Here is a 14249-nt window from a genome sequence, read left to right as displayed (position 1 = left end):
ACCATTGGAATTCAACAGACTCCACTGTGCTGAGCACATAATATATGAATCCAAGAGAAAAACAACTAGCTTTGGGCTTGAGCAGCTCTTCTAATTCTCTTCCATACAGTACTACCCAGGATTGTGACATATCGTTGAGTGTGCGGTGCCCTTGTAAGGCACCAAGAGGGGTGAAGGAGATGGGGCCAAATTTCAATCTGCCCTCTGGCATGAGCTTGGTGTTTCTGAGCCTGGGTCCAAATCAAAGGTGCATTATGAGTTTGTGGGTGCTTCTGAACTACCCATTGGCACTGAAGGAAATCAGTGACCAAGCCAATGTGAAGCAATGGCCAAGTTTGTGTTCAAGTTTTATATGTAGGACTTGTAATTTTACCTTTGCTCAAAATATTTCCAGACACCTCCTTTCACCCCTGGCCAGTTTATAAGACCCTCAATAAAACCAGTCCTATCCCTCATAGTCACACACCAATATTTACCCCAACCACCATTAGCCAGGATGCTTGAACGATTGTTTTGAAAATCTCAATCCAAACTCAAAGGATTAAGACATTTTGCATAACGGCAGCAGGGATGGAAAACAGGGAGAGCCTTTCAAGGTGTTTCCTTAGAAAGGAACAGCCCTTATTTAGCTGAGCATGATCTGGTGTTTAAAATCAATCAATTTAATTACCTTCACAATTCCAAAGCATGGTAGCTACCAAATACTTGCCAAAATACAGAAAAACAAAAACTTTGGGAGAAACATTTATTGGATCCCATTCTAGGCTTCCAATGTGTTGTCTTTACATGTGGACAATTCTTGGCCACCACAATCAAGTCATTCATTTTCAGGCTCCTGATTTTTCTAACAACAAATTAGATTTTGCACTAGTTGTGAGTTGCACTCACCATCTTTTCCCTTTATATTGTGATCCATAGCGCCCAAGACCAATCATTCTGGGTCAGTCTCAATTTCAAATCTTCTGTCCCTCTCTCCTCTCCATAAAAAGTTTCCAGATTTTTAGTTGGAAAATACGGTTGCTGCAATAATGGCATTACCCTCACAAAACATCAGTCCTGCCAGTCACACTGTCATTATGGCATCCACATCTGGTCTGTGGCCATCGAAAGGAGAATTGGCTGGTCCGTGCAGGGCCTGAGACCATTTTCTTGGCCTCATTAAAGAGAATAATAATGCATTTGCTACTAGACAAGTTTTGGATTCACCAATTTAGAACTCAGATGAACTTGTCCCTGGTCCTAGAAGAGAGTTTTTCAAGGCTAAGAAATGACTATTTGATGGAAGGGTACACAATCTGGAAAAACTGAAGCCATGGGGCTTTCCAACTGCCAAACTCCCACATGCTGGCTCTCGAGACACATCCACACTCACTATTAAAGTGTCACCATTTATAATTTGGTGCTAAATCTTTCTGAAACTAGGCTACTCAGCATGGTCTACTGAAAAGATTGATTCCTTATCCTATCAAAACACAGGGATAAGACCAACTAGGTGTCAGTGACAAAAAGTTATCTAGTCTCAAGTTGAAGATGAAGTTATTAAAACTAGTTTCGCATCACGAAAGGGAAACCAAAGGGTCGGATTTCAGGAAGCAGGTTCCATTCGACACTTGCAGCATTTCTGAAAGGATACAGCTGACTCTGATTTTGTTTTGCCGCCTCTGCAGTAGTTTTTGAGTCCTCTTTTCCCCAGGTACCTCATTCTGAATCTCAGAGCATGGAGGAAGAAGAGAAAAGTTATAATTGAGGGGAGATTTTATAACTTTGGGCAAGCATTTGAACACACAACCAGCTCATTTTTTACCCTCTCCAGCCTCACAACCTTGTGAAGTAGGTGAAAACTTCATCTTAATGGTGTGACTATGGAAAGAAGTGTTACTGAGTCATGTTTTTCATACTCAGGTCAGTTGGTCGGAATCACTGAAGGATCAGAGAAAACTTTAAGTTAAAATGGAAAAATACTGAATTATGTTCCCGCTCGTTTTGGTTATTTCAGCGTGATCATGAATAAGCTATAGATTCTGAGTCAGATGTGTGCAGTTTGCTTTGGACTTTGTTCTTGCTTACTTACTTATAAAACTTTTTAAATGTCTTTCTAAATTACAGCAATTCAGTAAAAAATTCAAACCTTCGGGCTTGGTTTCCTCCCCCTTGCAGGCTGAGTCATAAAAATAAATCTTCGCCATTTCAATAGCCAACACGCCCCTCACATTAAGAATTGTTATTGTTCCCCGGGTCTCCCATTTCATCCAAAGGTCACACCCAGCTCACATATGAAGAAAGAAACAGTGCAAGGATTCATCCAGCTCAACATTTGCACATTTAATAAGAGAGCAGAACCTCTGGCAAGTTATTGGGGCGAGTTACATCGGAATCTTCCAGGGAACTTCTGAGGAGCTGTTATGAACATGGGCTTTGGAGGTAGCCAGACCCAAGTTCAAGTCCTGACACTGTGTGAATTTGGTCCTGTTACTTATCATGAGCGTGAAATGGGAATGTTCATGATGTCGACCTCATAGACAGCTGCTGTGAGAATGAAAGGAGGGAAAGAGCACAGACGTCTGGGCAACATAGGGCCCGGCCCCCAGTAAGAGCCCACTAAGTGCTTGCTGTTGTACCGCTGCACGCATTTCAGGGCTTAGCCAGTGATCAAGGAGCATCTCTCCTCTGTCCTTCTGCGACTGAAAGTGTTTGAGTGACAAGTTTCTCTCCAAATCAAATCTCTGGAGGCACTGCTGGGAGAGGTAGAAGATTCACTCAGTGCCAAGTCCAGGGTTGGGACTTAAATCAGGAAGATACAGACTGCTGGGGCCTTTAGAGTTAAGAGGAAACATTCATTCAGTTAATAGATGCAAATCATTCATACAGTGTCTGACACAGCAGGCAATGAATACATGTCTGCCCTCACTTTCCTTCATGCCCAAAGGAACTAAAATCCAGGACCTAAAAGTGACTTGTGTAGGGTCACACAAACAGTTAATAGTAGAGCCAGAATTGGTATTTAGGTCTTTACTGGGGTGGGGAGGTGCTCCCTCAGATCTATAATTGAGAGTATTGGGGCGGCTGGGGGTGGGGGGGTCAGATGGTTTGAAGGAACTGGCCAAATACCTCCCAAACTGCAAGAATGATCTCCCCAACTAACAAACACAGCATGCTGTCCCCATCCTTTGGCCACCGGTCTCATCCCTGACCAGGACTGAGAAACAGAAGCCAGCTCCCCTCTGGCCCATGATGGAAATCAACCTGTAAGGACTGGGGGTTCTGAAGGGCAAGCTGCCGGATCTTGAGAGAAGGGGGCTTTCTTCCCTCCCTGACCCAGTGCAGATCGCAGCAGTCTCAGGTGCTCCCTTATAAACACAAAACATTTGGAAACTTTCCCAAGGGTTTTTTACAGTCAGTTGAAATGGGAAGTGGGGAACAAGGAGGTCCGAAGGTATCCCTTCTTTGTATTTTAGGCCAAGTCTGTGGAGGTGACAAGCGTGGATCTCTGGGTTCACAGGACTGAAGAAGATCCTTTTGAATGTCATCAATGGAAAATTCTGATTCCATCCTAGATACTACAGAAGGACCTGGTTCCAAGCTCTGAGGGTCGGGGGAAGGACAGCTATCCAGCGTGTGCTGGGTCTGGGGGAGGAGAGAAGACACCAAAAATGGGTGGAAACTTCCTTTATTCATTTATAATTCAGGGAGCCATTCAAGAAATATGTATTGAGCACTGACTATCAGTCACTCTGGACTGGGGTCCATGGTGGGGGGAAGGGACTGGCGGTAAAGACCACGGACGATGTAAAATCGAAGCTCAGGAAGGAAGGAAGGATAGGTAGGAATTAACCAGGGAGACAGGGGTGTTCTAAGCCAGGGGGAGGCAAATTTTTTGTTGTAAAGGACCAGATAATAAATATTTCAGTCTTTGCAGGCCATTCAGTCTGGACTGCAGCTACTCAACTCTGCTGTTACAGGGAGAAATCAGCTATTAAGCATAATTCATAAAAGAATGGGTGTGTATCTATAACTTTCATTGATGAACAGTGAGATTTGAACTTCTTGTAATTTTTTACATGTCATGAAATATTATTATTCTTATGATTTTTTTGAAGCCTTTAAAAATGAGGAACCATTCTTAGCTTATATTTTAATATCTGTATTAAGGTATATGGGGGTTTAGTCAAGACCATTCCTGGACTAGGAAGATAACATGCATTTCTAAACCATAGATTCTCTTAGACTTTCATACCCAGGGCTGGGACTAGGGTGAGACAAGTAAGTTGCCTAGGGCTCAAAATTTAAGGAGGCATTCACTAGTAAGTAGAGGGTTGGCACTTGCAAGATGCTGCCTCCTTAAAGTTCACACCCTAGGCACCTGCGTGACTCACCCTCGGCCTGGCTCTGCTGCACCTGTGCAGGATGGAGCATGTTACTGTGAAGTGGTGACCTCCTTCTCAACATCACTGCCTCGGATGCCTTCCTTGTGATGCATAAGTTTGCAGTTGATAGTCTGGCTCCCAGCCACTGCTCTGGGGAGCATAAGTTGTATAATAATAAAAGTGGCCTATACGCATGATAAAAAGCTTAGCAGAAGAGGAGGGGAAAACTATGAAAAATGGAGTTTGGAGAGAATTGTAGGGAGAAGAAAGACAGAAAATTTTACTTGAAAGTTGTTGCTGGTGGGGGAGTGTGAGAAAGACTAAGAATGAGATCAATGAATGTCCAAAGAAAAGGTTTAACAAGTTTTACTGTGCATTAAAATTGAAAACCGTCTTTGCCACCCTCCTGACTTCTATTATATCTATACCTGTACCTGTACCTACAGCTATATCTAGATATATACTGCAAATTATACATCTGATAATGGACTTATGTCCAGAATATACAAAGAATGCAATAATAAAAAAAATAAAAATAGGCAAAGGACTTGAATAGGCATTTCTCCAAAGATGTGCAAATGGTCAATAAGCACATGAAAAGATGCTCAACATCATCAGCTATTAGGAAAATGCAAATCAAAAGTATAATGAGATATCACTTCATACCCACTAGGATGGCTACAAGCAAAAAGACAGACACTAAGAAATGTTGGTTGAAACATGGCTTCTCACACACGCTGGTGGGAATGTAAAAAGCTGCAGCTGCTTTGGAAAAGAGTCTGGCAGTTCCTCAAAAAGTTAAATTATATGACCCAGCAATTCCACACCTAGGTATGTACCCAAGAGAAATGAAAACATATGCCCACACACAAACTTGTGCAGGAAAGTTCATTGCAGCATTATTTATAACAGCCAAAGAGCAGAAAAAACCCAGTGTCCAACAACGGGTGAATGGATAAAGAAAACATGGTGTATTCATACAATGGAGTATTATTCACCAGTAAAAAGTAAAAGTACCAATACATGATACAATATAAATTGTACACTGAGTAAAAGAAGCCAGTCACAAAAGACCACATACTATATGAGTCAATTCATGTGGAAGTCCAGAATAGGGAGATCTACAGACACAGAGAGTAGATGAGTGGATGCTTAGGGCTAGGGGAGAAGGGAAGGGATGGGGAGAATGGAGGGTGATACTTAAAGGATATGGGTTTCTTTTTGAGATGATAACAATGTTCTAAAATTGTGGTGATGGTTGCACACATCTGTGACTATACCCCAAACCACTGGGTTATATACTTTAAATAGGCAAACTAATGGTATTATATCTCAACAAAGCTTTTTTAAAAAGAAAAAAATCAAAGCATATTTCCTTCTCTCCAAGGAGATCTGCTATTGAGTTGCAAAGTACGGGCTCTCCTTACCCTTGAAAATCATTGCATCTTTGTGCTGCTGAAGGCTGAGGTGGTTTTCTGCTGAGCTCTTTCTGAGGGTTTGAGGGGTGATAGCCTAAATGAGAGGGAAGGGGTTGGGGTTCCAGGGCTGAGAGTTGGGGTAGGGATTTGAATACCTGAGCTCTGTAAGATCCACGTTTGATCTGAGGCTCTGACTGCATCCAGGCCAGCTGCTGGAACAAAAAACTACTGGATGGGGCTCTCCAGGGCCAGAAAATGATCCCAGCACCATTGTCTGAGAACAGCCACTCAGGGAGGGCCCTGCCTGAGCCATGACTTAGTTTAGTCATGGACGGGTCAGGGGATGGTCACTTCCCGCCCCCTGCCCCATTGCCAATGATGCTTCAATCTTCGATACTTCATCACTCATGACTATGGGGAGGTCATCCTATGGGCAGCCTGAGTCCTTCCCGTGTAAAAAATGCACCATATGTGTTAGATCAGACCTCCGTTTGATGTTTTCATCCTTGCCCATGGGTTCTGATTCTTTTCAGGCCACAATCTAACCATGGCCCATTTCCAGGGATGGGGTGGGCCTCTCCAGCTGCTAATTCCCATTTTGAGGAAAAGGGAAAAAAAAAAAATCCTAATGCTGACTGTGTCCCAAAGCTACTATGAGAATAACAGTGGCCATAAATATATTCACCTTAAACTAGGGTCCAGGGTCAGTGTTTTTCATTCCATTTCACCCCTCCCCCAAATCCTAGCTAAAGAGCTGGTGTAACTACACAAGATGTGGAAGTAAATTCACCCTGAGCTGCCTTGATGCAGCTAATAAGGGAAAGTTGTCTAACCGTCACAGACCTGGCCTCTGACAGCCCGTCACATTTTCCACTGATGCACTAGACGTGACTAAACTATGCAGGGACTGGCTGGGAGCTGGATTCCCTTTCACTGTGCTTAGCAGGAAGGGGCCAGCATCGTCCTAGACCCATGTCATGAACTCGACATAACCCTTGGTAATGGAAGAGGAGGCCTGGCATGGCCCCAAGCACAGGCTTTCGGCTTAGCCTGTGCACCCTGTGAAATTTTAATTATTTCAAGGTCCAAACTGTACCCTAGCTGCAGGGAGACCAAATTTCCAGACAAGAAAACACAACATGTTGCTATTTCAACTGCCATCTATTACAACACCGGACAGCAGTGCTCAGCGGATATTTGATCACCCATTAAAGTTACAACTTAGAAGATGAGTTTATTATCGGCTGGTCCCTTTACGCATCATAGAGAAAACACAGAATCAAGGATATATATACCAAGGTATTTATGCTAAACATTCAAAAAATTTTTTCATTGCCTCTCAAGTATAACTTTCTCTGCTAGAGAGCAGAATAAAACCGGAAGAAGAAAGGCACAATTTAGAAGGAAGAAAGCCAACTAAGAACTAGCGACACAGAAGCTGCTTTTGACTTTCCTTTCCAATTTAGTTTTTCTAGTCTGATTTCTAAAAAATAAAACTTCACTTTCCCCTATTTTGCCATACATATTCTTGCACGGTAAATCCTCTTGTGAATCAAGGCAGGGAAATAAATGGAGCAGTAAAACAGGACCTGGTGGGCTGTCTGCCCTGCCACCCTCGCCTTCTCTGTGTTCCATCACTCAGTGCACGCAGAACTCAGGTTACACGACTGATTCCAGCAGAGGCAGGAACTTCTTGTACTTCATATTCAGAATAACTCTAGGTACCTAAACTCTTCAAAATTCGGGCAAGGAGAAATTTTTTTTTAAAAGGAAAGGCACCCTTAATCAACCTTTAACCTGGAGATGTTAGCCACTTACCAAAATATGTCATCTTGTTGAGCCAGTAAATTGAGAGCAGGCGAGAGGAGTGTGGCTATAACTAGATAAGGGGTAGATTTTAATTTTTTACAGGCTGGAGGAGGAGAACACCAATATGGTTAGTCAGTCAGCAAGCACTGATCCTCATTAATGTCTCCCATTCAAATCTCTTCTGCTCTGCATAGCTGTGCAAACATAAATTAATTGGGTCATTTTGATGAAGGCATACAAGAAAAAAATTCTTAATGTGAGGCAAAGGAATTACGTGGACAAATAACACATTCTCTAAATGCATGGGAAGGATTGTTCAAGCTACCACATCATAGATTGAGGGACATACATTCAAATTCGCACCACTGTGAACGTCCCTGTGTGAGAAGCCACGAAAGGGTGGAAGAAGGTGGGAACATGTTCACGACAAAGCATGTGATAAATGGCCCCAGGTGAGAAGAGTGGCTCTCACTCTTGCCAGGCACTGCACTGAAGACTTTATGGTAACATTTCATTTTATCCCCCAAGAATCATTATTTGCAGTTTACCTATAAGGCAATTGGGGACAAGGAGGTTAAACAACTTGCCTGAGGTCACAAGGCCAGTGGGTGATGGAGTCAAAGTCACAATTTCAACTCAGGCTGGCTGACTCCAGAGACCATGTCTCTAAGCACAGCATTGTTCTGTTTCCTTAGTACTTGGCATTGTGTTTGTATTATGGAGAATTTAGAAAAGGTAGGGCCATTTCTTGCCCTTAATAAATTTACAATCTGATTGGAGAGCCAGGAAGGACACATGAGAAATAATTAGAGAACAGGAGCATAGCCATAGGGTCTGCATTTTTTAGGTGGATGAAGTAGTTTATAAGAGCAAGGGGAAAGGGGCTATAATTCATCTGTGAAACTTCTGAGAAGGATTTCCACCAGATTGAATAATGAGATGTAGAGACAACATCATACTTAGAAAATACTGATTCATTCATGCCATATTTGAATGTTCAAAAAGGGCTCTCCCTTTTAGAAATCTCCGTTAAGAAAAAACAGGAGGATAGCTGGCCCATCCCCTCCAAGCTTCATCTTAGAGGTTAATAAAAACGCCCACAGCCTCCTGAAAGCCCAGACAGAGAGAAGGAGAGAGAAGTTCCTGGAGTTCACTCTGCAGGAGGTATGGCAGCCTCTCCCAGCCTCCAGAGACCAAGAAGCAGGGAGGAGATAATTTGCATCATCTCTTCTGTTCTTTTCATCAGAAATTACCCATTTCAAGGCCTCTGATCCACAGAAAGGGGCAGGTTTGAGCTAGGGACCCGTGAACATTCTCAGAAGATGTGGCAGGGCTCTGGAAACTGGAGGAAAGAGTACCGGCATGCCAAAAATCATTCTGAAATTGACATCAGATTCACGACCCTCATGACTGTATGACTATGTGGGAAATTTTGTTAATGGTTTCAATCCATCTTCTTCCATTTACTTGGCTATATTTAAATTTCTGTTGTATGCTTACTGTTCAATTTCAAGCGTACATGGATTTTAAAATCAATGTGTTTTTAAGTGGGCTGTCAGCAGCCGTTCCACGATGAGCACTGCCAAGTCATCATGGTGCAGGCAGGACACGCCTGGGATGAGGTTTTTTTTCTCCCTGCATGGAAAAAATTCTGTCAGAAGAGCTGGGGAGCATGTGGGTAGCTGACACCACCTCCTGACTCAGGTTTCATGAGGAATCAGGTGAAGATTCAAAAGCAAATCCCCTGACACTTGCTGGGTTGAACCACTCGGCAAACGTACAGAGGGAAAGGCCTGCAGGCTGTCACTTTTCAGGCAGGCTCCCAGGGCTGTGGGGCAGCCCTGACACTCCTGAGAGCCTGAGATGGGTCAAGGAATTTAGGGCAGAGCAAATATTCCTGAAATGCCCTGCCCAAAAAGCAAGGACCTCAGTTTAAGCTCCTAGTCAGTGTTTCTCAACTCCATCGAATCACAGAATCACAGGGAGAACTTTGAAAAAATATTCACGCTGTGCCCTGCCTTAGCAGTCTTGATTCAGAGGGTCTGGAGTGGGGCCTGGACAGGGATTCTAACACATAACCAGGGTTAGAGTGACCATGTTGAACACGACCAAGTCTGAGATACCGTAAGATCAGTGAGTGGGGCTACTCCATCACCAGATACTGGAAAAAATGGAATTCTTTCATTCCTTTAAAAACTTCATTTAAATTTTCTTTCTTGAGAAACTAAGAGTGTGAGCTGCCTGAATTACAATCCTGGTTATATCTCTTACTAGCTAAATGACTGTAGGCAAGGTACCGAACATCCTTGGGACTCCATTTCCTTAGCAATACAATGGGCTTAATAATCAGACCACTATCAGAAGGTAGTTGAGATGACTGTATGAAATCAAGTATGTAAGCTATTTGGCCCAATGCCTGGCACATGTGAAACACACAATAAATATTAGCTCCCATGATAGACGATGATGAAAATAAAAATATACGAGTTATATTTCAATAAAAGAGATGTTTTTCTAGACCAAGTGTTTTATTTATAGGGCCAGGTTTTAAGGAATTGTGAAAAAATGGAATGCGAGAGTTATAGAAACAGATCCCCCATGGAGATCAGGGCTGCTTAGCCAGGAAAGGAAAAAAAAATCAAGAGGATACATGGTGCTGGCTTCAGATGCAACGACTGGGTCCAAGAGTGGGCAACCTGGTTGTGTGCATTTCCAAAGCAGGAATCTTAAAGAGGGGGAACTGTGGATAGAATTCAGAGAGTCCAGAAATTCAGATGAAAAAATTTTTATTACTCTTAAATAGAAATTTAGCATTTCCTTCAATTATGAATATAAGCAACAAACCTCAGGAGAACTAGCAGTACCTGTGATCTTGTCACCAACTGAAATCACAGATATTTTCGTACATTATATTCATGGAAGAAACCCTAAAACAGTGTCTATAATTAGGATGACCAGTTGCCCCGGTGTGCCCAAGACTGAGTGGCCTCCCAGAAGGTGGAACTTGCCATGCTAAAAGTAGGAAATCCCCAGGCAAACCACTCCCTACTAACATTCATCACTACTTTGAAATTATGGTAGTTATCACATGGCTAGATATTTAGTGTGCCACTATTTAGTGTGTTGATAAAGAAGCACCCTGCTATGTCACAATTTCAAAAAATACTTTGATAAAAGCATATCCACATAATCTGTGTCCTTTGTGATCCTTTGTATTTCATTTGATGTATTTAAAAGTGTTCTTCTCAGTCCAAAGTCTTCACCAAATTGCCAAAGGCGCCCATGGCATTAAAAAGGTTAAGAAGGAAGAAACTGGGAGCACTGGCTAGAAAATGGAGGAAACCAGATTTAAATTCCTTTAGACCTTGCAGCCTAAAAGCAATGATGAGCTACATGGCAGAAGAGGACACAGGCATGTATCTCCAAAGGACACAACTAGATAACCAGTTCAGCAGAGACATTTCCCCACTCCCCGACTTTATCTTGTAATCCCATACACTGTAACCAGGGAAACTCCCTAATTTCTCCACTCTGGATGACATATGTGTATTTTGTTTCTTATATTGTTGTGGCATTAACTCAATCTTGACATTATCAATTACAGTATCTATTAGGTCTATTAGTTTCCGATAACTACAAATGCTTCCCCTAAGAATCATAATTTGACAGAACTGAAAATTGCTCATGAGCTAAGACAATGGAAACTTGGATTTTAAAAGATCAAGTTTAAAGAAATGATCAAAAGAAACTTTAACTCTTACCTGATACCACTGGGCTTCTGACAGACGTCGGCCCCCATCTTGCCTAATCACCACCGTTGACAGCTGTTCCGTGATCCTCCCCCAAGGCGAGAAGAGACCGTTTCTCTTCTGATCAATGTAACCCCAAGCTCCCAGCCCAATGTGACCAGAGGGCAGAGTTCTCACAATTGCCCTTGTCCCGGTATACACAGATTTCTTAACTTCCCTGTCATTTTTACAGAATCTCCTCACTAACCAAGTGGACCGCTCTTTTTTGCTTTTGAAAAACTCTTCTTCTACATCTTCACAATTATCAAGGAAGTCCTCGAAATGGCTCAGAAAGGTCTTGGCAGGTGGACTGTCAGTAAAATCCTCCCTGCAAAAGCTGTCACTTGAACATACCACATCGGCCTTTGGGCAAGAGGCTTCAAAGCACAAGTACTTGTCATTCAAGGGGTCACAAGGCTCATACTGCAGCTGCCTATTCTGGTTATCACAGTTATTTGCCAATTCCATCAGTTTACAAGTATATGCCATGTAATTTTTCTTTTGCTCCCCACCAACAGCAGGCAGTACACAGTTTCCACAATCATCCAAAATCAAGTTATCTGATAGGGGACAGAAAGTGCCCGACATTGTCCTGTCAGAGTCATAATGAAAGTGAAATACTGCCATGTTGCCATCAGGGTGTGCCCTGCCCGTCTCTATGACGGCCGACTGATTTCCTAATGGACTAATGCCCATGGGAGGTCTGTCTATTTCCAGTTGAATTCCAGGGAACACCTTTCTTTCCAGTGAAGAAGGGATTCCAGTTTCCAAACACAGGCCTTCTTCTGTGATAGAATCACACGGTTCATAAAAGGTGCTCTGAGGAAGGCCACGCTGATGGCTTTTCAGTATGTTGTTGCAGTTAATGTTAAGGTTTTTCACAGAGTCTGGCATACTTTTCTCCCAGCACTTTCCATTACTGTTCTCATCACTCATTATTTTCTCCCTTGCTACTGAGAGAATCTTGGGTGAGTTGCTTCCAGAAGATTCTTCTGTGGGTCTGCTGAGTTGTGAGATGGTATGAGAAGTCTCTCTGCTCTGCCTGACACGCTGCGCCTCTGGAACTCGGATGTCTGGGACCTTATCACTACTTTCATCGACAGCCGACTGAGCAGGTATCACTTTTCTCTGAGTCACAGGTCTGAGAACAGAAGCTGCCATTTCTTCAGAAGTCATCTTGACCAACGCACAGGTTTTAGCTATTATTGTTCTGTTTCTTCTCTCTGGTGATCATGTCAAGATTTTAATAAAACTACTGATTATTAAAACATCTCAGATACACAAGCCCTCTGAGAAAAAAAGTGGTAATTCCTTTCATTAAGGTGCCTTAAGAGCCAAATAAATTTCCACAGTTATCACTTCCTACCATGTGCAATACGTTTCTCTAGATCAGGGTTTTAGGATGGTAAATCAATTTTGTTCTTCGGTTATTTGAAGCAATTCTTTCGAAGACTTTTATTTGGGATTGCATTCTGTAACTTCTGATCCATTACTGGCTTACAATGATTTAAAAATCCAGTTTGAATATTTCCTGTAAGACAAAGGGATAATGTCAAACTGTGGCACTAAATGAATTTTTCTTAATGCACTCATAATTCTAAGTTGATGCAAAATAAGAACCAATTTTGAGGAAGGAATTCTGCAATCATAAGTTGGTTTTAGGTATTTGTTTTTCTGATTCAATATTTCAGAACTTTTGTTTCTAGCCAAAATGGAGAGACTAGATTTATCCTCCTGCCTTAAACAATTAAAAAAAATCAGAAAAAATTATGAAATAATGGCTTCTCAGATACTGAACAACAGATAGCATAGAATACTGATCCCTGAAAGAACAAAACAAATTAGGTGAGCTCTATAAATGCCCTAACTTACAGCTTGAGAGTTTCTAGGCTATTAGGGAAGGAGATGGAGACTAATTTAAAGGGAAAAAGTTGAGAGTCAGTGAAGCCAAGGAACTTAGAGAAAGAAGACACATGGAATAGAGAGGAGCAAAGAGAAGCATGGCAACAAACTCCCATTAGAAACAACGCCAGCCAGAAGAGAGTGGAGTAAATCTTTAAAGTATTGGGGGAAAAAAATACTGCCAACTTAGAATTCTATATCCAGCAAAAATATCTTCTGAAAACGAAAATGAAATAAAGATGTCTAGACATACAAAAGCTGAAAGAATTCATCACTAGCAAACTTGCACATAAGAAATGGTAAAGAAAGTCTTTCAGGCAGCAGGAAAATGATACCAGATAGAAACCTAGATCTATACAAAAAAATAAAGAGTACGAAAAATGTTAAATATGTAAGTAAATATAATTTTTTCTTACTTTTGAAATGACAAGATAATTGACCATTTAAAGCAAAAATAATAATGATGTATTGTGGGGTTACTAACAAATGCAGAAGTAAAATTTATCACAATAATAACACAAAATTCAAGAGAGGGGAAATGGAAATACATTGTTATAAGATTATTTTCTACATGATTTGGGATAACATTACTTAAAGACAGGCTGTCATAAGCTAAAGATATATACTTTAAGCCCCAGTGCAACTACTTTAAGAAAAAAATACAGGAAATAAGTCAAAATACTAGAATCTTAAAAGAAGTTTTTCAAGTAATAAAAAAGAAGGCAGAAAAAAGGAAAAGGTGAATAAAGGACAGATGTGACAAATGAGAAACAAATGGTAGATTCAAACATTTCAAAATCATATTTAGGCAGTGTTTCCATTTTTTTCCTGTAAAATATATTTTTAACGCCCTCTGCTTCATTTGAATACATTATTCAGTTAATATCAGTAGACATAAACATTTTCAATTTGTAAAAGGCATTATTTTAGCCTATTTTATTCTCTGAATGATTGAGCCCTGCTCTATG

The 14249-nt window shown here is 41.5% G+C and overlaps 1 protein-coding gene across 1 annotated transcript in view; it reads right to left on the bottom strand.

Annotated features, from left to right (window-relative positions):
* The window catches only part of PLCE1 (phospholipase C epsilon 1), a 299846-nt gene that overhangs the window by 258631 nt on the left and 26966 nt on the right, over positions 1 to 14249 (bottom strand). The window contains exon 2 of the mRNA XM_072971645.1: positions 11353 to 12910. Coding sequence (XP_072827746.1) covers positions 11353 to 12555 — 1203 coding nt within the window. The 5' untranslated portion in view covers positions 12556 to 12910. The remainder of the gene's footprint in view (positions 1 to 11352; positions 12911 to 14249) is intronic.

Source organism: Vicugna pacos, chromosome 11 (genome assembly GCF_048564905.1).
Source record: "Vicugna pacos chromosome 11, VicPac4, whole genome shotgun sequence".
NCBI lineage: Eukaryota > Metazoa > Chordata > Mammalia > Artiodactyla > Camelidae > Vicugna > Vicugna pacos.
This window is presented reverse-complemented; position numbering and strand designations above follow the sequence as displayed.